Source organism: Anas platyrhynchos, chromosome 6, assembly GCF_047663525.1.
Source record: "Anas platyrhynchos isolate ZD024472 breed Pekin duck chromosome 6, IASCAAS_PekinDuck_T2T, whole genome shotgun sequence".
Lineage (NCBI taxonomy): Eukaryota > Metazoa > Chordata > Aves > Anseriformes > Anatidae > Anas > Anas platyrhynchos.
Window position 1 is genome coordinate 40991757 of NC_092592.1, and position 25497 is coordinate 41017253.

At 53.8% G+C, this 25497-nt stretch overlaps 1 protein-coding gene across 2 annotated transcripts; it reads left to right on the forward strand.

Annotated features, from left to right (window-relative positions):
- Nucleotides 1–162: 162 nt before the first annotated feature.
- PWWP2B (PWWP domain containing 2B) lies at nt 163–24137 on the forward strand. Of its 2 annotated transcripts, none has more exons than XM_038181224.2 (3): nt 163–370; nt 3615–5262; nt 23610–24137. In XM_038181224.2, the coding sequence occupies exons 1-2, from the start codon at nt 201–203 to the stop codon at nt 5242–5244; spliced, it is 1800 nt and encodes a 599-aa protein (XP_038037152.1). In that variant the 5' UTR covers nt 163–200; the 3' UTR covers nt 5245–5262; nt 23610–24137. The 2 variants fall into 2 exon arrangements, with proteins under 2 accessions (XP_038037152.1, XP_038037151.1); XM_038181223.2 differs by lacking the exon at nt 23610–24137 and adding an exon at nt 15498–16054.
- The last annotated feature ends 1360 nt before the right edge of the window (nt 24138–25497 follow it).

The window sequence follows — 25497 nt, forward strand, 5'->3', positions numbered from 1 at the left end:
CCTCACAGCGCCCCTGTGGCGCCGCCCTGAGGCCCCTCACAGCCCCTGAGGCGGGCAGAGCCCGGCCCCGCCCCCAGCCCCGGCCCCGCCCCCGCACGTGCGCGCGGCCCCTCCCCTCCCTCCCCCCTCCCTCCCCGCCCCTTCCCGGTGACGCGGGGCGCGGTGACGCCATCTTGCGGCGCGGCGCGGGGCCCGGCAGCATGGCGGAGGCGGAGGCGGAGGCGGCGGCCGAGGCGGAGCGGGCGGGGGCGCCGCGGGTGGGCGCGTGGCTGGCGGTGCGCGTGGAGCAGGCGCTGGGCGACACCCTGCTCGTCACCCTCAGCTGCGGGCAGCGCCGCTTCGCGGGGGTGCTCATCGACTGCGACAGCAAGTACGGGGCGGTGGGGGGGGGGGTACCGGTGGGGGGGGGGGTACCGGGGGGGGGGGCACGGCTCCCCTCAGCGCTCCCGTCAGGGTCCCCTCAGCGCCCAGCGGCTCCCCTCAGGGTCCCCTCCCCGCGCTGGCCGTGCCGGTAGCGAGGCGCGGTGGTCCTGGTGTAGCTCAACCCGTAATGAGTTGGTTTTTTTAATTATGCAGCAGTATAGGGCTGAGGGCAGCGCCTTCCCTTCCAAGGGGGGGCCGGATTGAGGTAACGTAATCCATAATCTGTATCTGTAATCTGTGATCTGTAATCCGTGACCCGCCTGCCCCGGGGGGGGGGGGTTACACCGGGCTGAGGGCTCGCCCAGCCCCAGCTCGGTGCCTGTGAGCGCCCTGCCCTGCTCTGCCCCTCACACCAGAACCCTCACAGCATAGTCTCAGTTGGATGGCTGGCAGTGAGCAGAGCCGACAGTGACTGCAAGCAGATAGCTAGGTCAGAGGTTGGACTCGATCTTGAGGTCTCTTCCAGCCTAGAAATTCTGTGATTCTGTGTGATTCTGTATATCAGAAGACACACGAGTTGCATCCAGAGGCGAACAAAAGGCAGGGTGCTGTGGGGAAGGCTGCTGGAACGGGTGCTTCTCCTTCAGGTAAAAGCACGCCGCTGCTGGAAAGCAAAGCGCATCAGACCAGGCGCTTCTCGGTGTGCAGGAGGTGGAGGAGCAGCGAGGGGAACTGCTCCTGCAGAGCTGTGCCTGTACAGGAGGCAGCATCGGGACGGGACCGTGGGGCCTGGCCCTGCAGCAGGGCTGGGGAAGCCTCACACCTCCCCAGGCACCTCATGGCCATGGGACGAGCACTGCCGGGCACAGGGACTGAAAGCAGCCCGGGTGGCAGGGAGGCTGGCAGGAGGCTGGCAGGGGCAGGGTGTCTCGGGGCTGCTTCAGCCTTCAGAGCCGCCTCCAGCGTGAACAAAAGGGGCCGGAGGCCAGCGCTGGGCAGCGGTGACACGCGGCCGCTGGGAGCAGGCTGCTGGCCACGGCACGGAGCTCAGGGCTCACAGCAAGGCCCCCTTCCGAGCACAGGCACTGACCCTGCCGTGAGAGGAGCTGCTGGCCTGGCCTCCGGGGCCAGCCGGGCTGGGGCAGCTTCCCACAGGGCTGCAGGACCCCTGTGTGCCGCCCAGATGAGCTGCAGGTGGCCGGGGTCACCAGGCTGCAGCCTCTCCTTCCCTCAGCTCCCAAAAGGGACCGGGGGCAGCCTGCTGCCAGCCCCCCCGTGTCCTTGAGGGGAAGTTGCCGTCCCTCAGCACCGCAGCTGCCCCCCGTGCCGTGCCCCCACCAGGCTCCGGGTCATGGGGAGGGAGCTGGGGCAGCCTGCGGGCAGCAGGCCCCAGCAGGGCTCAGGAGCAGGGGAGGCCGGGCTGGCGTCCACCTGCCGAGCAGAGGGGGTTCCTCTCATGCTGTTCCCTGGTGCGGCCGAATTGGGCAGATTTGTTGCACGAAATTACCAAAATTTACAGCCAGAGCTTTGGCAGTGGGACCGCTCCCAGTTGTTTTATGGACTGCGCTGACATCTTTGGCTGCACAAAGTGTGCTCGCTTGGTTGTCATCTGAAAGACACCTACGTGCTCAATTGTCTCTGTTTTAAAAGAGAAAAAATCTTACAACAAAATTATGTTCCAAACCTTGCCGTTTCAGCAGTTCAGTCCTCTCGACGTGGAGCTCCCCATCTGTTGGTCAGACTGTGCTCCTGCTTTCTTACTCTTCGAGTAATGAGAAGGGGCTTCTCGTGTTAGGGTGCAGGTGACTCGCTTAACCTTTTTGTTTCAGCTGGAGAAGAGCAGTGACTTGGTGCCAGGATCAGGTTAATGCCTCTGTTTAATTGATGTAAGCCTAGCCTTAAACTTCAGAGTCTTCACGGGAATGAGGTTGGTATGTGGCCATCGGTAACTGCTCTCTGCTGATGCGTCTGGGAAGGAGAGGTGTTCTTGTCCATGCCTGGTAAGGGCAGGTGGTATTTTAGGTATTTTAGCATCTTTCTGCAGCAAAGCGATGCAGCCCGAGGCCAGGGCTGGGAAGGGTGCTGTCAGCCCCAGCACCTGGGTGGAGGGAGGAGGCCCCTCCTGCTCTGCAACCCAGTAACGCTGATTTTTAAGGTCAGGAGGTGTGATTGGGGGTGCCTTAAACTCCTCTTCACTGGGTAGTGGTTACCAGTCTCCAGGCGATCCCCCTGTTGCTTGAGGAGGCGTCCTTCCTGGGAATTACACGGAAATGATGGGAGGGTCGGTGGGGATCGTGGCAGCCGCAGCTAAAGCTGTCTATGCTCCGTGGCCACGGCTCGTCCATCAGCGTTCCAGTCACTGGGGGTGCTGAGGCAGCTCGCTGCGGGTCTCTGCAAGGCCCAGCCAGCGAGCGCTGCCCGTTTTGGGGCTGTTTCGGGGCAGGTGTGTGGTGAAGCGCTGCGCTAGCACAGCGTTTCTGATCGTCAGGCTAAGACCATACGTTCCTGTGCAGAAGCCACAAGACATGAAGCGTTGCTATGAGCTCTGGTGTTTCGGAGGATTTGCTTATGGCAGTGTCTGGGCAAGATATGGTGTCTGGGCTTGGACAGCCCGTAATGGAACCGGGCACTGAGCAGCAGTGCAGCATCACGCTTAATCCTGCTCTTCTGAAGCAGCAGCGTGTTTCTTATTTTAACAACTGGTCAGGCGTGCAGAATACCTGGGGAGAACAGGACTGTGTCCTGGTGAACTTGGGGCATGAGGGTGTGGGATGTGCCACAAAACCAAGCTGTTAGGTTTTGAAGGAGAAGCCGAAAATCAGCCACACAAGTGCAGTGTGGAGAAAGGAGCTTTAAAAGCTGCCAGAGGGCTTGCACAATCTGTATCACAGGCTGCCCTGTGGCTTTACCAGCCTGCTGATAAAATAAACTGCTTTGCCTGATAAAACTTAAAACTTAGAGCAAAACTCCTTTTCTGTGTAAATGGTATGTGGAGAGAGATGTTGATCTCCACGCCTTGTCTGGCTGAGCAGCAGGACACCTTTCCTGAACTCTCAAACGCTGTGATTTCTGTCAGCAGCAGAATTGGTTGCCCTGCCTTAAAGGAGGACAAGTTGCACTATTAGCATGGCGAAGTTTCGTGTGTTCTCGGGAGCTAGCACGCTTGTCACGCAGTCTGCCCCGAGAAGCATCTGTCAAACACCCTGACTCTTTGTCTCTTTCCCTCCCTGTCCTTCTCGCCCTGTTTTTAGGTCTGGGCTCTTCTGTCTTCCGTCCTCCCTCCCGAAGCAAGAGGAGCCTCCTGCCAGCGCCTGCGCTAACGGGGTTGCCAACGGTGGAGACGCTGCGCGGGGCGAGACGGAGCCGCAGCCCGATGCTGGGAAGCCCCCCAGGGGCAGCGGGGATGAGCAAGTGCCCCCGCTCCTGCCCCCGCCCGGCACCATCCCTCCCTACCCGCCCTACTTCGAGGGAGCTCCCTTTCCTCGCCCGCTGTGGCTGCGGCACACGTACAACCAGTGGGTACCACAGCCACCGCCGCGGACTATAAAGAGGACGAGGAGGCGTTTGTCGCGGAACAGAGACCCGGGAAGGCTCATCATGAGCACCATCAGGCTGCGGCCCAGGCAGGTGCTCTGTGAGAAGTGTAAAAACACCCTGAACCCCGAGGAGGAAAACACGGCAAGGCAGAACGCTAAAACGAGGAGGAAGCTGAACAGTCAGGACAAAGAGCAGAAAAAGCACAGTGACTCCGACTACGCGGAGAAAAGGAACAAAAGAGAAAAGAGAGAGGACGAGAAATTTTCTGGGGAGCTAGTGCACCGAACACCGGTCATAAAGATATCCTACAGTACTCCGCAAGGAAAAGGCGAGGTGGTAAAAATCCCTTCCCGGGTCCACAGCTCAGTCAAACCGTTCTGCCCGGAGCGAGTACCGCAGAACGGAGAGGAGGACCAAGAGGAGATCCCAGACTCTGAGCGATGTCAAGAAACCAAATGTTTAACGGACAAGTCGGCAGGCAGCCAGCTTGCTTCCATTCCAAAGCTGAAGCTGACGCGGCCGGTGCATTCCAGCGCGGATGTTCCACCTCCAAAGATAAGGCTGAAGCCCCATCGCATAAATGACGGTCAGAACGTTTCAATTTATAAAGCAGAACTTATTGATGAAATAAACGTCCTTCAGAACAGCAGGGAGACCAACCCTGCTGCCTTTTACAACGAGGAATCCACAGACAGGGGGTTAGCTGAGATCTCTTCAGGGAGTTCGGGAGAAGACGATGACTTCAAAAGGTTTCCGCAGGGCAAAGATGGACACGATAACCTGGCTTTCCTCATGAATTACCGGAAAAGAAAAGCAGACTCTTCTAGTTTATCGGTGTGTAGTAACGACAGTCTAGATGAATCCAAGTCCTCTAGTTCAGAAGTAACATCACCAGAAATATGTGACTTTTTGCCTGGTGATGACGCGTCTGTCTCTTCATCTTCAAAAGATGAGCGTAAAATTGTGCCCCCCTTAACAGTTAGGCTGCATACCCAGAGCGTGTCTAAATGTGTCACCGAGGATGGAAGAACTGTTTCAGTGGGGGACATTGTTTGGGGTAAAATTCACGGATTTCCGTGGTGGCCGGCACGTGTTCTTGACATAAACCTTAGCCAGAAGGAAAACGGGGAACCTTCATGGCGAGAAGCAAAAGTGTCATGGTTTGGTTCTCCAACGACTTCGTTCTTATCTGTTTCAAAACTCTCTCCTTTCTCTGAGTTTTTCAAACTGAGATTTAATCGCAAGAAGAAAGGGATGTATCGGAAAGCTATCACAGAAGCTGCGAAGGCAGTAGAGCATCTGACTCCAGAAATAAGAGATCTCTTAACACAGTTTGAAACATAACTTTGTCGCCAGTATCAGGTGAGTGCTTGCTGGACTAATGCTGCCCATGGAAAAAACCTCCTTGTGTTTTTTAACCAACATTCCACTGTTTGCATTTATTTTTCCATTAAAAAAACGAGGTCGGCAGTTATTAAACTTAAAAGCCTGGGTGTGAGTTGGTGGTGGCAATTTCAGAGGTGATAAGAGCTGTTAGCTCCAAAACTTTGGGAGGGCCATGGGAACGGGAGCCCCTGGGCTCAGGGGGGGGCGCACGAAGCGATTGGCACTGTGAGGAAGCAAGCCTTACTAGTGTTGTAGTAACGCGTTAGGGCTGTTTGCAGTTAGGATGTGGGGAGTATCGATGACAATTCACTTGCGATAGGACTAATCCCGTGTGGTGGGAGGACTGACAGCCTCTAGGCTGTGTTTTGAATTGCCTGGTTCAAAGAACTAGAACTTCTTGGGGTTGAGATGACGCGTGCTGTATGCGGGTGCTGGTACCAAGCAGTTACCACAACAGTTACGTGCTCTTGGAGGCCCTTTGCCCCCCTTGCATTTACTGCTCCCCCGTGGTGCTTAGTTGTGAGGGAGGCTTTATCTGACTGATCAGCATGATGGCACTGCAAGCTGCCTCTGCGGGGGAATGCTGCTCGCAGCAGTTGTGTGCCTCCTGTCTGAAATGGTGGGGACTGGCCTGGATCATCAAATGCAGCACTTCTGGTCCTCACCTGCAGCCTCTGTGAGGACAGAAAGCGGGAGCTAATTCCTTCTAACACCTCCATAGTTTGCTGTTACTGGTTGCAGGCACAGAGTGGGATGGGACTCCTGGTCAATAAAATAAAAACTGCCCAGGGTGAAAATGTGGTGCCTGTAAAAGCAGGACGTGCTATGACTGGGAATGGGGCCACCACGCGTAACCTTAGCTGATGCTGCACACTGTGCTGCCCTCAGTGAGGTCCCCGGGGAAAATACCATCAGCTTGAGAAAGGTCCAGAATTGTTTTGTTGCCTTCCAGCTGTTGGTATCTAGATAAAGCCTCATCTGTGATACTATTAAACCAGGCAATGGAGTAACTTGTTATCTGAAAACCATAACTAATTAGGAAGAGTCTGGTTGTCAAAGCTCTAGCTTCATGTAGTGTCCTGGAGAGGGTTTTTATCAGTTCACTGTGCTGTCCATAAGCTTTTCCGTAAGTTTTCTCTCTCATGCCAGAAGGGCTGTGCACACGCCAGAGCTGCTCGTGCCATCGGCTGATTCACTGCTCTGTATGGAAGCAGGGCAGTGGGGCTGTGATGGCCAGTGCTCTCCTAATCCTGACGGGGGGGAAAGACTTTTTGTACCCTCTGCCATGGGGCTTCGCTGTTTGCTTGAGAGGGATGAAGGACTCGCTTCGATGGCGTTATTCCATCACAGCAAGATTGGCCTGAGCACGTAGTGAGAGCATGGCACGTGCCTCTGCTGGGCTCACGGGGCTGGACAGCTGGGCACTCGGGCAAGTACGAGTGTATGACTGCAGCAGCATTTAAGCTTCATCCTTGATCCTGCCTCTTCAAATGCTGCTTAATTCCGGCTAAAGGCTTTATTTTATTGAGAGCGTTTGGACTGGGCCCAAATTCGTATTAGCCAGATCAGGAGTATAAATAAACCCGATGCCCCAAATGTGCTGTCCTTGCCAGCCAAAGAAAAATGGTCACAATCCACAGCTCCTTCCTGAACTGCGACTGGAAGGAGCAGCAGAGCTTTGTCCTCTGAGCTGACCACGCTGGGTTTCTGCCTGCGGTGGGGCCGTGTCAGCAGGGGGATGTGGTGGCTGCTGCTGGCAGCTTTCTGCCCGGGTAGAGCTTTGCTGCTGCCATGGCACTCTGCTGGCTGCTGGGGAGGACAAGGGGCAGGGTGAGGCGGCACCTGATGCTTCAGAGCAGGTTGGCCATGCCCGTCAGTCTGTGCACAGTGGGAACCTTGGGACCTTTTTTGCTCCTTTTGGCCGCAGCCTGGAGGTTGAAATGAGGATGCTTCCCGGTGACGTGTTAGCCTAAGGCAAACACTGCCCCTTCCTGCCAGCGGGACCACCGCCGACGTGGTGCTAGCGGTGGTGCAGGATGAGAGCTGACAAGCGAGGCCCCGAGGAGGAAAGGAAGCACTTGCTCCAGAGACCCGGCTTACGGCAGGCACGGTGCTGCCTGACCTGCAGGCACAGCAGGAGGGATAGGACAGGTCTGTAAAGGGAGGGAACGAAGGTGATGTGTGAGGGAACGGTGTGCTGGGCCAGACCCTGCCTTCCCTCTGTGCTCTGCAGCCAGGCCTCCCTGTGCACGTACTGCTGTCCAGGTACATTTCATACATATTGCTGCTTCCTTGGCCTCCTTCGTGGGCTTGCTGAGCGGGGTTTTCTGCCGTGCTGGTGTCTGAGTGCCAGCCCGGTGTGCCTGCCTGGAAATCACACGGTAATTGGATAAACAACTGCGTGCACTCAGAAGAAAACTAGAAAAGCAGAACAGAGCCACTTCCCACCTCCCGCATGTGTCACGTTTACTCAGTTTTCCTGTTAGACCAGAGAGCCCGGTGTCTCAGTACGTCACTGCCTGGCAGCTCATTGTTTCGGGGCCTTGCCCTGTACCTGTGCTGTGCTGTCGGGAGGACTGAACGCTGCTGCTTCCCTCGGGTGTTCTGGGATGGAACTGAGACATTCCTACTGGCTGCTAATCGACTGTTCTTCCCTGAAGGGCGTAACTTAAGTTTTTGCTGACATTTGCAATTTCTTAGTCCCAGGACTAGGACATTGGACATTTGAGCAACAATTAAATGTTCCCAAGAGCAGGCATCTGGCTGGCACTATTGCACCTTGACACTGTAAAATCTGCTGTGCTGCCAATTCAGCAGCAGCTGTGCGAGGAGGGCCGGTCCTTGTGAGCAGACGAGGAGCAGGAGTGCAGGAAATGCATCCAGCACCTGCACTGCTCCTGGTCCTCATGGGCATGGCAGAGCTTTGTGGCTGCTGGCACTTAGTGCATCTTCTGTCCTCCGGCACGGGGTGCTGCTCTGCAGAGTGTGTGGGATAACCACTGGGAAAATGACCAAACAATCCAGGTACATCTGTGAATGCCTATGGAACTGGAAGGGACTGGATTTTACAAACAGTGCTTGTTTGGGGTTGGAAAAGCTGGTGTGATCATTTTGTGTTTTATTATTCTGTATTTATTATTCAGCGTGCTTTATTGAAAGCCTGTCGCTAGCTGGCTGGTAAAGCAAGGTTTCCAGGAGACCAGCAGGCAGAGCAGCAGCCTGTCAAAGTCACATTCAGAAGGCACTGAATGTGTGTTTGGACTACAGCCAGCAGAAAAATGCCCACTGAGCACGTTGTCATGCTGCCCTGTAGCTTCTGCCTCGTATCTCCTGTACAGAGACCCCATGCACAGCTGCCCCAGGCCTGGCGCTGTTGGTGCTGCAGAGACACCTTCAGCTGGTGGCTGAACGTGGCTGAGCCCCTGCCTGCTGTCAGTGCTGGGAGCTGGGCTGCTCCTGGTGAGCCTTGCACCTCGCAGCCCTGCTGCGGGCTCTGGGTTTGGGGTGGCTCAGGTACAACTGGCCGGGGTGACAAGGCCGTGCTCAGCGTGCCAGCGTCCAGCTGGGACCCAGCCGTGCCGGTGTGTGCTTCCCCTGCTGCCCCGTCCCACGGGCACCTCCCCAGGGCAGCCTCCTCCTCAGGAGGGGAACGGGGCATGTGCTGCCTCCAGATCCCCGGCCTTTTTGGGGAAGGCTGCGGATGGATGCACCTCGAGGCCCCAGCACACTGCCCGGAGCGCTGCTGGTGTGTGTGGTCTCTTCTCTGGAATTGTGCAGGCATGTGGCTGAGCAAGGAGCGGGTGTGAAGCCTCCTGCAGCAGCTGAGGTGGCCTCATGGTGCCTGGGAGGCCTCCCTGAGCCGCGGCGATGCCGTTCCTCCCAAATGGTGCTGCGGGCGGTTTCGCACCTCCCCTGGCTCTTGCAGCACCCTGCCCTGTGTCGCTGTGATGCCGTCTCTGGACGTGGCTGGACTCTTCCCTAACCCGTCTGGGCTGCAGCACTCATTTCCGGAGGGGGAGCAGTCAGAAAAGCCTCCTGAGACAGGGCAGTGCTGCCTGCTGGGTGCCCGGGGCACGTTGCTCAGCAGGCCCGGCTGCAGGACCAGCGCCAGGCGCCCGTCCAGGTGTGCTTTGGTGCTCCAGCCTGGCCGTGTGCCCTGTACCTGGTGCTCTCCGCGAGCAGGAGCGCCTCCTGTGCTGCCTCCTGTGCTGCTGTTTGCTTCCTGTTCCCTTTCATGACGCTTTCTGTTCACTTTGATGATACCTCCATATTTAAACTTGCAGCTGCGTAATCATCCAGTTCCTTGAGCTCCTGGTGGCTCTTCAGTCATCCTGCGCAGTCATGCACGAACCCCAGCTCCCTTCTGGCTTTACAAGCAGCCCCGCTGCCGTAGCAATGTGCTGAGCGTGGTGGCCGGGGAGCTGCAGCGTGCTGCCCTGCAGGCGGAGGAGGAGCAGGGCCATAGAGCCGAGCTGTGCCTCCCCCCAGCTGCCCCCCAGGAAGCCCAACAGGGGCTGGGGTGCTGGGCTGCCGCGGGGGGCTTGCTCTCCGGCCCTCCCTTTCACGTTGCAAAGCTCTTCACAAAAATCGCCTGTCGAATTTGGTACGCGCCTCTGTTGGAAACAGCTTTACAGCGTGTATCTTCGTTTGCTTTTTCAGTCTGGAAAGTCCTTTATTCTCCCCCTCCCTTCCCCCCAGCCCCCAGGCTGTGGCTGTGAAACCATTAAACTTTAAAATACCGGCTTCTTGAAGGTTTTAATTTTACTGCTATTAGCTTAATAGACCCTCGGTATCTGTGTTCAGCCATTCATCAGGCAAGGCGCAGTGCTGCGCCGTGCGGCAGAAATCACCGCCTGCTGCCCGCCTGCTATATATAGCAAGCTCTAATGCAGGAGCTGGAACGCTGGGTTGTGACTTCACCTTCAAAGATGTTCGGGGCTTTGTGTGTGCATGTAGCCAGATCTGCTTGCCAGCAGTTTATGAAGCACCATAAATCATTCTCCTTTTCCTTTCACCCCTTCCTGTCTGCTCTGCCAGGGGCACAGAGGCTGTGTCATTTGGTGTGGAGCTGTGGCGATTGCTGCGATAGCCGGAGCTTTAAACCACCCACCTGGTCATGTGAAATATTTCAGCCCAGAAGATGAATGCCTGAAATTTTTCTCGGCCAGGTTTCTAAATGGCTCAGTCAACTCAAAGCAAGCACCCGACGTAATTACTGTTTCTCGGCCTTCCTTCAAACAGCTCGCAGTCAGCGTCTGCGCACGGCGATGCAGGGCAGGAGAACAGGTCTGGAGCAGCCCTCGCTGTGCCCTCGTGCACCCAGCGCCGGGTGCCTGGAGCTGCTCACCTGGCACTGCCCTGCTGGCTCTGTGCTCCTCAGGGCTCTGTACGCTTGTGGCCACTGCCTTTGGAGACCTCTCGGCCTGTGCTGCTTCTCCTGCTCATGATATCTGTTGGCCCCTTCCCTCCACTCCCGCGGGCCTGTTTTTTGGAAATGCCAGCGGGCCATACATCGAGCTATTTGTAACTGCACGCAGGCTGCACGGATGCCCAGGAATGCGATCTGCTTACGTGAGCTGTAACTTCAGCTGCCAAAGGAGCTTTGTATAAACCCAAGGGCTTAGCAGCTCTCCCTGGGAGAACAACAAGCTGTTCCCCCGTGCTGCAGGGACCTCCGTGCCCGGCTGAAGCTGCAGGCGGCCGCTTGTTGCAGCAGCAGAGCGTGCAGGCCAGGCGGCCGGTGAGCTGTGCAGGGGGTTGGGTGCCCTCCTGCCCGGCTGCTCTGCACCCAGCTGCTGCACGGGCCTGCCAGGGGTGCAGGGCAGCCAGCACCTCTAGCAGAGCACGTGGGGAAGGCAGGGCCTGCACAGCCCCGACCCCAGCTCTGGGAGGGAGGGAGAGCCTGTCTGCAGCAGAGCTGCACCTGGGTGAGGAGCCTGGGAACTCGCCTCTTAGAGAACCCACCGATAGCGCAGCTTCCCGGGAGATGTAAAAGTGACATGTCTGGAGCTTTCCTGAGTGCCATTTAGTTACTTTGGCTTGAACTCAGACCTGCAGCGGGGCTTCCCTCTTGCAGTGACCACGGCGAGGCTGGCCAGGCCCCAGAGCTTGCTGGCTCTGGGGGTGGGCAGTGGGGGCAAAGCCCTTGCAGAGGTGGCCCTCCTGCCGCTCCGGGCAAGGTGCAGGAGTTCGTCCTGTGCCTGCTGTAGTTACACAGATGTGAAAGCTTTTAAACATAGAAAAATGTGCAATGTTGTTTTTCAGCCTTGATCCATGTTTCTGTTGGTGTTTGTTGTGTTTTTTTTCCTGGAAGTACCCATTGCTGAGATCGGGATCGGTGTGAAAGGGAGCAGTGAGTGGGCTGAGGAACGGTTTCTCTTAAGCTCTCCCTAAAAATGCTGTAGAAGCAGCATGCCTGTATCCTGCAAACTAGACGAAGATGAGTTGGTGCCTGGTTTATTGGTTTTAGTCTGCTTGATGGATCTGTTCCGTACTGTACATGCCGTTAGAGAACACGTGGGCTTTGCATTAGCTGGTTTATGGACTCCTGCACATCCTGAGGTTGCGTACATCTGAGGCAGTGATGCCAGAGATGGTGTCTGACGTCCGAGTTCCTGGCAAGCTTGTCCCCCTCACCCCCACAGTCCCTCCACCCCCAGCCCCTACCCCGCAGCCAGCTGCAAAGCTCCTCGCTCCCCGGGGCAGGAGCAGCGCGGGGTCCTGCTGTGCATGAAGGGGGCGTCCTGCAGCCCGGGAGGGCGAGGGCTGTGCCTGCTCTCAGGGCTGGGCCCTGGTGCCCGTGGGCAGCAGAGAGCCCGGGGTGCTCCGGTCCCTGCAGACACGGCGTGGGCCCCAGCTCCATGCATGGCCCCAGCTCCGTGCATGGCCCCAGGTCTGTGCAGGCAAGCTCACCTCGTCTCGTGCCTCATCTCACCAGAGGGCCATAAATTGTCCCCAGCACCATGTGCCGAAGCCTTTCCCACATCGAGTCTGCCAGCTGCCTTGCATTACTTATACCATCATCTCTTTGGCTGCCGGTACGTGTGTCTCTGGAAGGGAAGAGCAGGGTATTTTTTTTAATGAAGGCTTTTTTTCATTAAGTTGATTAATTTCTGAAGAATTGAATGCTTTTAACCAACGTACCAGGTCCTGTTTGATCTGCATTGGATTTTTGCTGTTGTAGGATCAAACAAACTTGTTTTCTTTATAAAAACACATTTCCTGTGTGCTGTCTGCAGTTGAAGAAATGAATTGCAGCAAAATTACTGGTTTAATTTCCTTTATGAGTGATGACTTGCTTTGTTTTGATTCAGGCCAATAATCCAAGCTCCTTCTTCATGCGGAAGGCAGCCCTTCCTAAAAGCAGAAAGCCCTAAACCTGGTGCTGGCTCTTCGTAGAGGTGCTGGGCGGTGGGTTTGATCCTGGAGCAGCCGCCTGCGGACAAGCGCCGGGCCTCTTTGCCCTTCCCCTCAGCTCCCCGGGTGCCGGATTCTGGCAGGTGCAGCCTTCAGAAGCAAAGGCAGCCAGAGCTGCTCGGCGCCTCTCAGAAGCCTGCAGGGCCCTCCAGCCCCACCGGGCTTCGGGCACAACGAGCACTCGGTGCTCAGCGTGCCAAACTTCCTTCCACGGCTGGGGGAAGGCTGGTGTGGGGAGCGAAATTACAGCCTGCTGGTAATTGTCTGTGTTAGGATTGGAAAACAGGCCTCCAAAATAAGCTGCGTGAGTACAGCAGGCTCCCTGCTCATACACTGCCTGGTGGGGTGCGATGGCTTGTGTGGCACCCTGTGGGGTGACCTGGCGCCGTGTGGTGAGACCTGGTGCTGTGGTTTTCCAGAGGAGCCCTCAGCAGGAGCTGGGATCCTTGCTGGGGGTGCAGCAGAGGACACCCAGCACCGCTGCCACGAGAGGCTCTGCCGCTGGGCAGGGCCCTCCGCAGGGGGAAGACCTCGGCTCCATCCTGTGGGACTTCGGCACGGCGTTCCCCGAGGCCAGCAGCTCTCGCGGTGCGGTGCCCAGCATGCTGTGATTCCCAGGGGTGGGGGATTGGGGTGTCCCCGTGTAGGGGCAGGCTGTAGGGTGCCTGCGCTTGGTGACGGGAGGTGCTGAGCCTGCCGAGCAGGGCTGCTGGCAGAGCTGTGGTCAGGGTCCCCACACGCAGACACGGTTGGGATGCATTAGTCTCAATTCAATTTTGAATAAAATCAATTTGAATTAAAAAGATAAATCAGCTGCCGGGGAGCTGAGCCCCTGGGGGCTGCTTGGCACCGGGCTTCTCTCCTCCAGATACTGCTGGTGTCAGCACAGGGAGGGAGAGACTGGCCTGGGGGCTTGCTGCCTCCTGCCCAGTGGAGCGTAGATGTTCTGCTCAGGCAAAGTCTGTCTCTGAAGGGTCAGCTTTTTGCAAAAAGCACTTGAGGAATATTCTACTAAGTCCTGAGACCTCTCTGAAAGTTTTTGGAAGATAATAAGCGTGCACATGAGTTGTGTGCTCTTGAAAATCTCAGAAGGCCGGTGGATAGCTTACCTTGCAAAGGTAAGGATGTATTTATACTCTGTTAACTGTGGGTACTGGGGCCTGGGCACATCCCAGTCTCTTCAGAGCAGGATAATTCTGCTGAACACTTGAGTTGGTGGATTTAAGGATCGCAGTCCTCTGAAATGCAGCTGTTAGGACAGGTGTTCGTGGTGCTCTTAAGTGTGTAGGCAATACTGGAAGTGGTTCTGGGTGCTGGGGCTGCAGGTTGGTGTCACTTCGGTTCCAGGCTGCAGAGGTGTTGGTGCATGGTCAGCAGTGCTGGAAATGTGACCGTCTTGCTGTCTGCTGTTGGCATTCTTGGTTTAATCGGGTTCTGAACTTAAAATCACAAGGCTCTATGAACGGGGTTTAAGAGTGTTTGATCTTTTGCTTCCTGGCATTGATCCCGCTTGTTAGGAGCACAGATTTTAGCCTTCTGTGTCCTTCGGTTTTGACTCAGCCCATGCAGTTGATTTGACATCGACACGTGTTGGGACTCCTCAGACTTCTGAACTGTGTCAAACTGAACTGCATTTGAAGCACGGTGCAGCGATGCTTCTGCGATCGAGACGTACAGGTGTGGATCCCGGTGCCTCCTCTCACGTCTATCCCTGAGCTGTTCCGTGCATCTCCTCTCCTGGAGGACAGCCGGGTGCTGCCTTTGAACTTCCCCTCCTGATCTGACTCGCGGGGCCGCTGCCGGTACCCGCGGCGTGCAGGGCTGCATGTAAGGCACCGTGCAGCAGGGCGCAGACGGGGACTTCTCTCACGGGAAGCTTTTTCCTGTGACAGGCGCACTCTCCTCCAGCAGATGCTTCTTGGAAGCCTGTCACCTGCCCTGGCTCTCAGTGGCTGGTGGTCAGTGGGAAGGCCAAATGACCTGAGTGCCACGTGTCAAGCGTGAAGTGAACTTCATTGCCTTTTGGTAGCTTTCTGCTGGAGTGTGTTGTTTTGCATTTCTGAATTCAGAAAGAGCATCTCCCTCGCCATTGCTGCCCAAAGACTGCCCAGATGCGGTCCCATGCGCTTGGTTCCAGCCCCTCTGGGTGGCCGGGTGGCACAGGAGCCGCGGCATCGTCCTGCTGTGTGGTGCTGCCGTGGCTCTGCTGTCCTGTGGAGCCCCAAACAAACACCCAGAGTGGAAAGGGGGCACCCGTGGGGAGTGGGGGCGTGCGAGGGGCAGCAGGGACGTCTCATCGCTGGAGTCAGGTGCAAGGTTTGGCTGCTGTGCCTCTTCACCTGGAGCATGGTTTGGGCAGCAGTCCATGTCTTGAGCAGCTGCGGGTACTTAGAAAAGCTTCCGTAAGGCTTGCTCTCGGGAGGGAAATAATCCTATTTTATAGATCGAGTTTGAAAAGCGGAGGCAGGACTGAGCAGATGCTCTTCACATGGCACTCTATAGAGGGACTTGGGGCAGATTAGCCTACGGTGCCCACCTGTAGAGACTAAAAGGTCTTCAAGGCAGAGACCAAAGACCTTTATCATACTGAAACTCATATCATGTCTCCCTTGGAGAAAATGCCCACTTTTTCTTTAGCTCTGCTAACGTGATGAGTTTCTTCCCAAGCCGTAGGCGCTATCCTGCCGTGGCAGCAGCAGCATGCCAGGCTCCGCTTAGCCAGAGCACGCCTCGCCACTGCGCTCGGTCGGCTCTGTGCGCCTGCAGTAACCTCTCCCTCTTTCACTTTCTTCAAGGTAACAGAAGATAAGAGCACAGCTGTTCTCCTAGAGTGTCACGAAGTCTGTAAACATCCTGACTTGCTCCCCAGGAGAATCTGGAGGTTGCCACGCGCAGACAGGAGGACGGGTTTCCTTGTCAGATTGCTCTGCTTACCATCGTGAAAGGTGACAGGCACGGGGACGTGGAGCTAGGCGGCTCTTCTGGCGTGAGGCTGGCAGGAAAGTCTTAAGGATCCCTTAACCTAAGATGAGAATTTGACAAGTCATACAGCAATGAAGTAGGAGAACAGCAAAAACACAACTTGGAATGTATTTATTACCTAAAAGTTAGCTATTCTTGATAAAACCCCCAAAATTATTGCTGCTGCTTTATTTTACTTACAGATTTCACAAACTTGTTAATTTTAAAGCTACCAAACTTTTACTCAATACTGTATTCTGAGAAATGTAATTGGAGCAGGACATGCAATAGAATGGAATCATTGTAGTGTCTTAAGTACAATGGACTCACTTTTGTGTCTATTAAAACTTGGAAAATGTGCAACACAGAACAATGTGGCTGTCATTGCATATATTAAAGCTTTCTAACGTTGTTTATTGCAGAGCTGAGAGAATCAGCGTTTTGAAGTACACGAACAAGCAGCCAGCTGGTAACTTGGATGGTTGTGTGTCCTCAATGTGTGCTTTCTAAAGTCACCTGAAACAGCAGGCAGGACAGCCTTGATTTGCTTGTGCTGTGTGTGCAGAGGTGGGTGGTTAGCCTGATGGCACCGAGTGGAGAATGAACTCTTGTGTCTACAACATCTAGTCAGTGAGTGGAAATTAAGGCCTCTTGAACACATGCTGCTGGATAGAAGGAATCCTCATCCTCACATATTACCAGAAACGACCGTCAGTCTTTAAAGAAAAAACAAAACCAAACAAACAAAGAAAACAGCTTATAGCTTCTGTGTGTCTAACTTAGAATAGAAATTGTTTACAAACTAAAGTGAACTGTGGCCAAGCTTTTGAAACAATCACTCAATTTCTTCGTATTTTTGAAAAGTATCACTTAATTTCTTTGGATTTCTCTGGCAGTAATCGCACTTTCCTCTAGATTCCCCCAGTGTCAGAATTCACGATAATCTATTGCTTGCAGTGCTGGGGAGAAGAGTTCAGAGTTGCCCCTGGTAGGTAAAATGTCGTCTGCGTGGGCTAGAAGATTAGCTTCAGGGTAAAGGAGCATTGCACAGATTCCGCTTCCTGTTTGTTCTTAATCTGTTGCAGCAAACACTGATTAACTATTGTTGAATTCAAAGAACACAGAAGCTCGTATTTCCTGACTCATGCTTGTTCATGATGCGGTCTTCTGAACATCAGCAAGAGAGGTCAGAACTTCCCTTTTCTGTGTAACAACAACAAAGTTTAACAAGAAAAGGTAAACACCAGAAAAACAAACCACCTTTTTCTCAGTCTCAGTAAGAGCACACAGCCAGTCAAAGTTGTTTGCTTTAAAACAGTTGGAAGACTAGTAAAAAAAAACACACACAAACACCAAAAAATACCATGCAAACTGAAGTGCATTACTGAAAGAGGACGTCTGTCTCCCAAGATGAATTTTGGCCATCCCTGCAAACAAATAATTTTCCTGTTTTCCAAAAATAGATGTAAAAAGACTGCAGTGTATAGAGAAGGAATGTGTTCCTGCACCTTGTGTAAAGCCTTTGTGAAGCAGTTGTTTACCTGGGCATCCGCTGTGCCCATCCCCAAAGCAGACTGCTTTGGCAGAGATGCTCTTGTGCAGTGAGTGCTCCTGCTCATGGAGAAAACAGCTTTGCCTTTCTCAGCTCCTGTCTGTCTGTCTTCAGAAATTTCATGTGTGTTTTTTTTTGTGTGTGTTTTTTTGTTTGTTTGTTTTCCTAGCGTCTTCTTGAGCTAGGCTTAGGGTTAACTGATGGCTATGTGAGGTAGTTTCTGTATTTTATACTCACGGAGCTCTTCCTTGTACAAAGCCCCTGCCAAAACGTCATGGAGCTTTTTGGCTGTAATGTTGCAGCAGTTAGCTGAAGGGAGTTACAAGTGGCCTTCTGTTCATTAAAAAGAAGGTCAAAATGAAAATAAGCAAAGCCCCGTGCTCCATGAAAAGTGCCTGTCTATTCCCTGGTGATGGGCTGCTTCTGCCCCTCTTCCTGAGCAGGAAGGCTGCTCAGTGCCTGGCGTGGCCAAGATCAGCAGGTGAGTACTTGCTGCTTCCATGAGAAGGCGAGCAGATGGCACTCAGTCTCATGGGCAGGCAGAAACATCCACGAGCCGGGTGGTGGAGTCTCTGCTGGGTACGAGTTACAAGTCTTTGTGCCTGGTGCCAGTGTTTTCCTCTAGCTCGTGTCAGTGCTGCGAGCGACAGGAGGCAGGTCGGGAAGGTAAGATCAAGCCGTGTCCCTTCCCTGTTGCTGGCTGTAGTCCTCAGGGTAGGGTAATTTCAGAGGGAACGGCCCAATGGGGGTTTCTGTGATCGTTGGGCTCTGTGGTGAGACCTCTGGTGCATGTAACCTCTGCCAGGTGTTATTCAGTGGAAACTGCCCGTCCTGCAGCTGTGGTTAACGCTGCCAAACGCGGGGGCTCAGGGCAGCAGCTGTGCCCCACAGGGCTGGTGGGGGAGTGCCCAGTGTCACCAGCCAGAAACCTTCCCACTCGTCCCCTAAATCTCACTGCGTCCTGCTGCTGCCCCATCACCAGGGCACGCTTCATGTCTCGCAGAGGGCAGCAGCCTCCTTGCACCTGAGCGTGTGACATTCCTGAGATCGCTGGGCCCTTCGGAGAGCAAACACTTCACTACCTGGTACTGCTGCAAGCGGAGAGGTAAAGGAAAAAGGTTGGTTTGAGCCCTCACCGATCCTTTGCCAGCAGCAGGGACAGAACTGGTTTGGTGCCCTTTCCTGCCGGGGGGAAGGGGAGGCGCTGGGGCCATTGTCCCCGGGGGACTGGGAGGTTGCATCTGGTGGCCCTTTTTTTTCTTTCCTCTTTACCCTGGGGACAGCCAGGTGGCCTGACACCTGACACGTGTCTGTATTAACGCCAGCTTAAAGGATGGAGCAGATGAGTGAGGCGCTGCAGGTGAGTCACCAGGTTGTTGATCACTTTGCTAAGAACTGCTACAGAGATTTTCAATAAAGACAAAGGAAATGGTGCTTAGGGGGCATGCGAGTGGACTGAATGTTAGCATCCTGCTCTTAATCAGCGGCTCAGTTCTACAAGTGGGTTTACACACCAGCCGTAGACAATATCCCAATAAAAGGCACAACTTCGGACCTGCGCATGGGAATTGAAGAGGCTTGCTCGCTTCGCCTCACTGAAAAGATTATTCTTCAGTTTTGGCAGGGCTCAGTGTGAAAATCCAGCAGCAAATTGCCTCTTTTGCCTTGGCCATTATGCAGATAAATGACAAGAATTTCTCAGCAAATGTAGAAGCATAAGCCAGGAGCACGCTGACATTTCATTTCTTATCTGATTTTAAAAAGTTACTGCAGAAGTTTCTAATTGTCATTTTTAATAACACAAAGTCTCAAATGGTTTACTCAAGTCTTTTCCACCAAAATAAAAGCTCCATTAGGCTGAAAGCTAAGTGGAAATTCTTCCAGGGTAGCAAGCTGTCCTTCGTATTGTGTGCAAATTGGTTTTGTGCTGCCCTTTGAACACCACTGCCCAGTTCCTGTGCTCTGCGCAATTCCTGAGGCTTCCCTTTGTGCACTTCTAGAACTTGTACGTGGCTCGAGGAAATGGTGGGCCTTTTTCGGTCCATCTCAGTTCTTGTTACACTAAAGGCTTTTTATAGTCTCCTCTGCTCCACACTGTGGTTTTGGAGGTTTCCTCCTGAACACTACAGCTGTGCTTCAGCTCGAACAGCTGATTTCCTAAATGTGAGCCCTGCAGATTTAAGCTTGTTTTTCTTTTTTTTTTTTCCTAATATTTTATTCTGACTTGAACAAACACTAACCTTACCAGTATTTTTTTGTCATAAGGTGTTTTGCTAATATTCTGAATCTGTAGATCGCAGCTATATGTGCATAATCTACGTTCCTTTTATTTAGCCTCACGTCTAATGCACTTTGAGAAGTTTTTCAAGTCTTGAGAGTCTCCTTGACGCCCTTGGTATAGAAGGCTCACTCTCAGCTCGCCCTGCCTGGTAGGATTCCAGCCTTGTCAAGGGGAAGCCTCATGTTTTGTAGAACTGGAGCGTGAGTTTGGTTATCTTCTGTTCAAAACCAGCATTTTCTACCGAATTTTTACCCTAGCTTTTCTGGCTTACACGTAGTTACTTCTAATAGGCCCAGTAGGTGGCCTGACCTAATAGCTTCTGGTGCTTTGTGCGATGTGGGGTGACTCAGAAAATCGGCAGGTGAGGGACAGGGACTGCAGAGATGCTGATTTGGGAATGGAGCGCTGGTTTAGAAAATGGCAGCGTGCATCTGTGCATTCTGCCTTGGTCTCCCCAGCAGCCAGCCGGCTTAATTACCTTGGGTTGTGCTACCTCCCTTGGCAAGGAACTGGGGCGGAACGGGTCCGTCACCCGCTCGAACCCACTGCTGGGCTCGTGTCAGAGTCGTAGCACGTCATGGGGCGCTATTTAGGTAACTTGTATATCCCAACAAAGCCCTCACAGCGGCTTACAGAGTAAAAAGCCGTGCGTTTTGGGTTCCGCTGGGGATCCTAAGCTGTAGATGGGACTCAGCCGGTTGCCTGCCTGCCCGCTCGGTGCGGTGAGGCCTTTGTGCCCTGCACCTTGCCCTGCCCTGCTGTCGGCTCTGGCTGGGAGGCTGCCGGCTGGCGATGGCCGGTGAGCACAGGGCCGCAGGGGAGGCGGTGGGGGCTCTGTTCAGGCATCTCCCTGCCACGCTGTGATGGGGGGCACCAAGAGCCCGGCCCTGCTGCCACCAGGGCAGCCGAGAGCCCGGCCCAAGGCCTGGGCAGCGGGGTGGCTGCAGCCATCACAGAGCGCCCTGTGGATGGGGCCGTGCTGCTGTCCGGCTGTGTGCACCGCCAGTGGGGCTGGGAACCAGGCGTGCCCCCATGCCTACGGGAAAAACCATGCCAGCCCTTCCCATAGCATGAACTGCTCAGTTCCTCGGGCTGCTTGGTGACCTGGAGTAAGCATTTTGCATAGTCTGACTGTGAAATCCAGCTTTTTTGTGATGTAGTATTGAATAGGGGAAAAGAAATTTTAAAGTGAATGGGGTGAAAATCTGTTTCGCAAACAGCTCTGCCTTTGTCATTCATGGCAGACCTGATGAGACCGCTCTCAGGGAGAGGATTTTGCACAGTTGACTTGTGCAGCATTCCTTAAGGTCCTGTTTCTGGGCATTTCTCCGCACTTTTTCTCACTAAGAGAAAACTTCCTCCCTGCTTCTTAAACAAAGCAGAATCACAGCCACCCAGCTTTGCCCATCACGCCTGCACACAGCAGCCCCGGGGATGCGCCCAGGCCTCTGAGACGCTCCCTTCACTGGTGTGGGGCCAGGCTGCCCGAGCTGCTGGGGGGACAGAGCAACCCCGGCCAGGGGGCCTGGCGCTGAGGGGGCTGCTGGAAGTGCAGAATGAGCCCGTGGGGTCAGACCTTGGTGAAAATCAGCACCAGAGCTCCAGTCAGGGCTAGCCTGGTAGGGCGGCACCGCATTGTCCTTGCTAGTTTGGTTTAGTTGCTCCCGGCACCGGTCTTGTTCTTGTGGGGTTTTCTACCACTCCCTCGGGAAAAAAAAAAAAAAAAAAAAAAAAAAAAGCAAAAACAAAAACAAAACAAAAAAAAAACTATCTTTATGTCTGAATTCACTGCACTTCAGCAGTAGTTGTGTTTTGCGTTTATATATCCTGCTGGCTTGGCTGCAACCTCGAAACAGAACCTCTTTCTGGGGCTGCAGCTTCTCTTCATAGGTAGGAGAAATTGGGAACCTGAGCAGCCATCCTTAAAGGTGAAAGCAGCCTTATGCTGGCCAAAGGCATGGCAGCTATTCTGGTACACAGTAATTCTCTTATTTTGCTGGGTCTTAAGATTATTATTACTATCCATTTTTATTCCTACTTGCAGCAGAGGATTTCTAGGCAGCATTGATGGGTTCTTCCCTGTGTCTAGGGATTAGTGGTTATTTTGCGAGACCTGGTGGCTGTGTGGGACACGGATGGGGCCTGGGCTGCCCCTGCCCTGTCCCTTGGGGTGTCTGTGGGGGCCGTGGTGCCCGGCTCACACGGCCCCCATTCATCAGCCCTGCAGCAGGCAGGGCTGCACCCAGCTGCAGAACCTCTGGGCTTTCAGCCTGGGCTCAGGTGCAGCACGAGGCTGGGTAAGGTGTGGGGCTGCTGGGGACGGGGTCTGCCTGTGTTAGTACAGGGCAGGGGGCTCAGCCACACAGCCGGGCCCTCCAGCCCTGCTCCAGCCCTCCCAGCTAAAGAGGGAGCTGCTCCAATCCAATCCAATCCAATCCAATCCAATCCAATCCAATCCAATCCAATCCAATCCCAGTCTTGTACAGAAAGTATTTTCTTTCCCCTGAACTTTTTTTTTATAAGTGCATATTATAGAACACAAATTTAGGCAAGATGTTTTTAAAATTTATTTTTTTTTTTTGCGTGGGGGGAACACAAATCGTGAGTTCTTTTGAAATAGATATTAAAGGCTAGAACATTTGGCTTTGGTAACAAAAACCTAGTGTGGGCTAAAGAGATTTTCTATTTCAAATATATTCTAAAGTGCAGCTGAACTGACCCACCTGGGGGTTTCTGAGCTGAAGGCTGTGGTTGCTTTTCCTGATGGAGATGGTGACGAACCCGAGGTGGGTGAACACGAAGCATTAGCACCGCAGGGCACGGGGGGGCTCCTCCTTCCTGGCGCTAGGGGTCTGGCCAGGCCAGCAGCTGCCCCCTGCCTCTGCCAGCCCCACGGCACAGCCTCACCCACAGCCTGGGGGAAGGGGAAGGGAACTGGGGCCGAGCCCTGAAACAGCTTCCCCATAGGGTGCACGTGGGTGAGCGTGGGCTGGGATGCAGAGGCAGGTTTGCAGGAGGCGGGAGGTGAGGGCAGAGCAGGATGGCACCCGGTGCTGCTGGGGGGGCTCCTGCTGCCAGGGGGGCAAGTGTGGGGCTGTGGCACAGGGACCAGGATGGGGGAGCTGCAGCCCCCTGCGCTCGGGAGGCTTGCGAGCAAGCTGGACCTGGGTCTGCAGCCATGCATCTACCCCGTCCCTGAAATTTGGTCTTGTTTTTCATCTTATTCCTGGTTTGGGGGTGGGGGATCTGTCTGCTTTAATTCTCTTTATGACTTTCCTCCACCCCGTAATTTTGCTCAGCAATATTGCTTGCAGAAGCCTGTAATGAATCAGTATGGTTTTAATTTGCTTATGGGTGTGAGCTAATGAAGGGTTTGGGATCAGGCTTGGCGGGCTGGGGCTGTGTCGCCGAGTGCCTCTGCCCGGCCGGGCGCAGGGAGCAGCGGGGAGCAGCGGGGCCAGGCAGCTCGCTGCTGCACAGCGCCCGGGCACGCGCCCGCACCGCTGCCGGTGTCCGACACTGACATCAGTATCGGTGAGATTTAAGGAAGAGTCCTCACGTCGCTGTAGCCTCTCCTCATTTATAATTTCCACTGCTGAAGTTCAGTTGCTACAGAAAAAATGAATTTTCCCGGCGGCGTGGAGGCTTGGCTGGTGAATCACCGCACTTTGTTAGCTAATCTTAGATCTGCTGTGAATTACTCAGTGGCTGCTGATACAGTGAGCTGAGAAAATGCTTGGTTTAATCGTCGTTTAATTTTAGAATTTGGGTCTCTTCCCCAGCAGGGAGGGTGTGAGCGCCTGTGGGCTCAGAGCCACCCGTGTCGGTGTGTGCAGCTCCACCGGCAGGCCTGGGAGCAAAGGCAGACGTTAGGGTATGCGTGGTTTTCTCAAGCTAGATCCATGCCTGAACTTCGGTTATGTGAAGGTACTTTTAAATCCAGGAATAAATGTGTGTAATGAAGGATGCATTTAATTAGATGGATTATGTAGTTGGGCTAGAGAGTGCGAAGAAGGGGGCTTGTATTACCAAAATGAAGTGCTAAAATCTGGCGGGAGGGACCACAAAAAGGTTTTGTTTGGAATTCACTGTTTTTTAGCTCTTACTCCACAGGCATTACTGGTTTCTGGATACCCTCAAAAGACGAGTGATAAAGCAAGATCACACATGTCCGCATGTGGAAAATGTGAAGAGTCCTAAATCCCGAATGCATTGCCCTGGGTGCCATGCTGCCGAGGGCTCGGCTGCCAGAGTCTCCCCATGTCAGAATGAAGAGCTGCTGACATAGCGTCTGTCTGCTTTTAAAGGAAAATGAGCAAATATACAGGAAAATGCAGAAACTATTCTCATGGACCACCACAAAGTGCCCTGACTGCTAAAGGGGCTGCCCAAACATTTCATGGCTAATGTACAGCCTGAAGCACAAGGATCGACAAGTTGTTCTGCGCAGCGATTGCTGCTTTTAGCCGTGTTTACCCCATTTTCTGAAAGTTTTCTTTTCAACAGAATATCTTGTGATGTGGAGTTCCGCAAGACTAAAGCATTTTGAGAAGGATTTTATGGCCTTCGTTTCCTCTGTTTTCAGTATTTAAATAATTATTGCACTTCCACTGTCTCCAGTAAAGTTGAACAGTTCATTACTCCCTTGTCTCTTAGCTGGTTTCTAATCTTGGTTGCTTAATAGATTAATGCGACGGATTTTGTAAAAAGATGATGTTGGTTTACAAACTGTGTCACCAGGTTCTTCGTCTGATGTTTGTTGGTTCAGGTTTCACCCCAAACCTCCTTCCATGTCTGTTCCCTGCCTGTGCACCCAGAGCTGGGGCAGCCTTGGAGGGGGCAGTGTCCCTGGGGGACCTGGGATGGGGATGCCACCAGCAGCACTCGGCCATGGCACAGGTCCCCTCCACGTGGGTGCTTTCTGGGCAGTGGGGGAACTCCCCGGGGAGCTGAGGAGTTTATTTTAGTGTTGTGCTCCTTATCTTTCTCCTTAGTAGGGCTTGCATGAGCACCAAGAATTGTATCAGTGAGTTTCCCAAGCGGCAGTTTCCGTTGTGACTGGAACTAATGAAGAAGTTTATTTTAATGTAGAAGTTTCTTTTTCTCGTCCTAGCCATGGTCAGCTCCTAATAAATGCTGTCAGACTCAGCCCTTGTGGTTTGTCCCTGACATATGAAACACTTCTTGGTATGAAAATTGCCTCAATTTCAAGAAATGGGAGTAGGGATCTGGACAGGAACTGCCATTAGAAACATCTGTTTTGCCTTTCTATCTGTATGACCCCTTTCCTTAAATAAAATAAAATAAAATAAAATAAAATAAAATAAAATAAAATAAAATAAAATAAAATAAAAATCTTTTTTAAAAAAGTTTACTCTGTGTAATACAGACGCTAGAGTTACAAGTGACTGTAAAAGTTACGTTAGTGCAGCTTCATGCTTACAAACTGATGCCCAATGGGAAGAAAACTCCAGGTCCCCCATGTGCAAACACTGTCCTCCAGCAACTCAGCTTTGTAACACAAGATTTTCTGAGTTTCTCCTTTCCTGATGCTGTGTTTTCCTCTGGCGGTGTTTATCTAGCCTGTAGTGCAGCCAAGGTGCTGCCCTGTACGAGGAGGGGTGTCTCGGTTCGGCACAGGCTGAGCAGGGTTGTGGTCACGGTGAGGAAATGCCCCGGCAGCTCTCCTGCTCACCGGCTGGGACAGTGCTGCGGACAAGGCGGGTGGCTGCTGGGAGGCACAGGCTGCAGGTGAGCGAGGAGCACTTCCAAGACAACCACCTGCTCTGGGTGATGCTGGCAGGAGCAAGGGGCTTGCACGGGGCAGGTCGGTGTGCGGTTGCCTTGGGCAGACCCCGGGCAGCGCCGTGTGGCCGGGACTGTGGCACCCAGCAGTGAGCGGATGGCACGGGCTGCCATGGGGAGGCTTTGGAAAGGAACCACCAAGCGGGGCAGCGAGATGGAAAAGTTCAGGAAGGTGAGCACGGAGCAGTGGCACTGG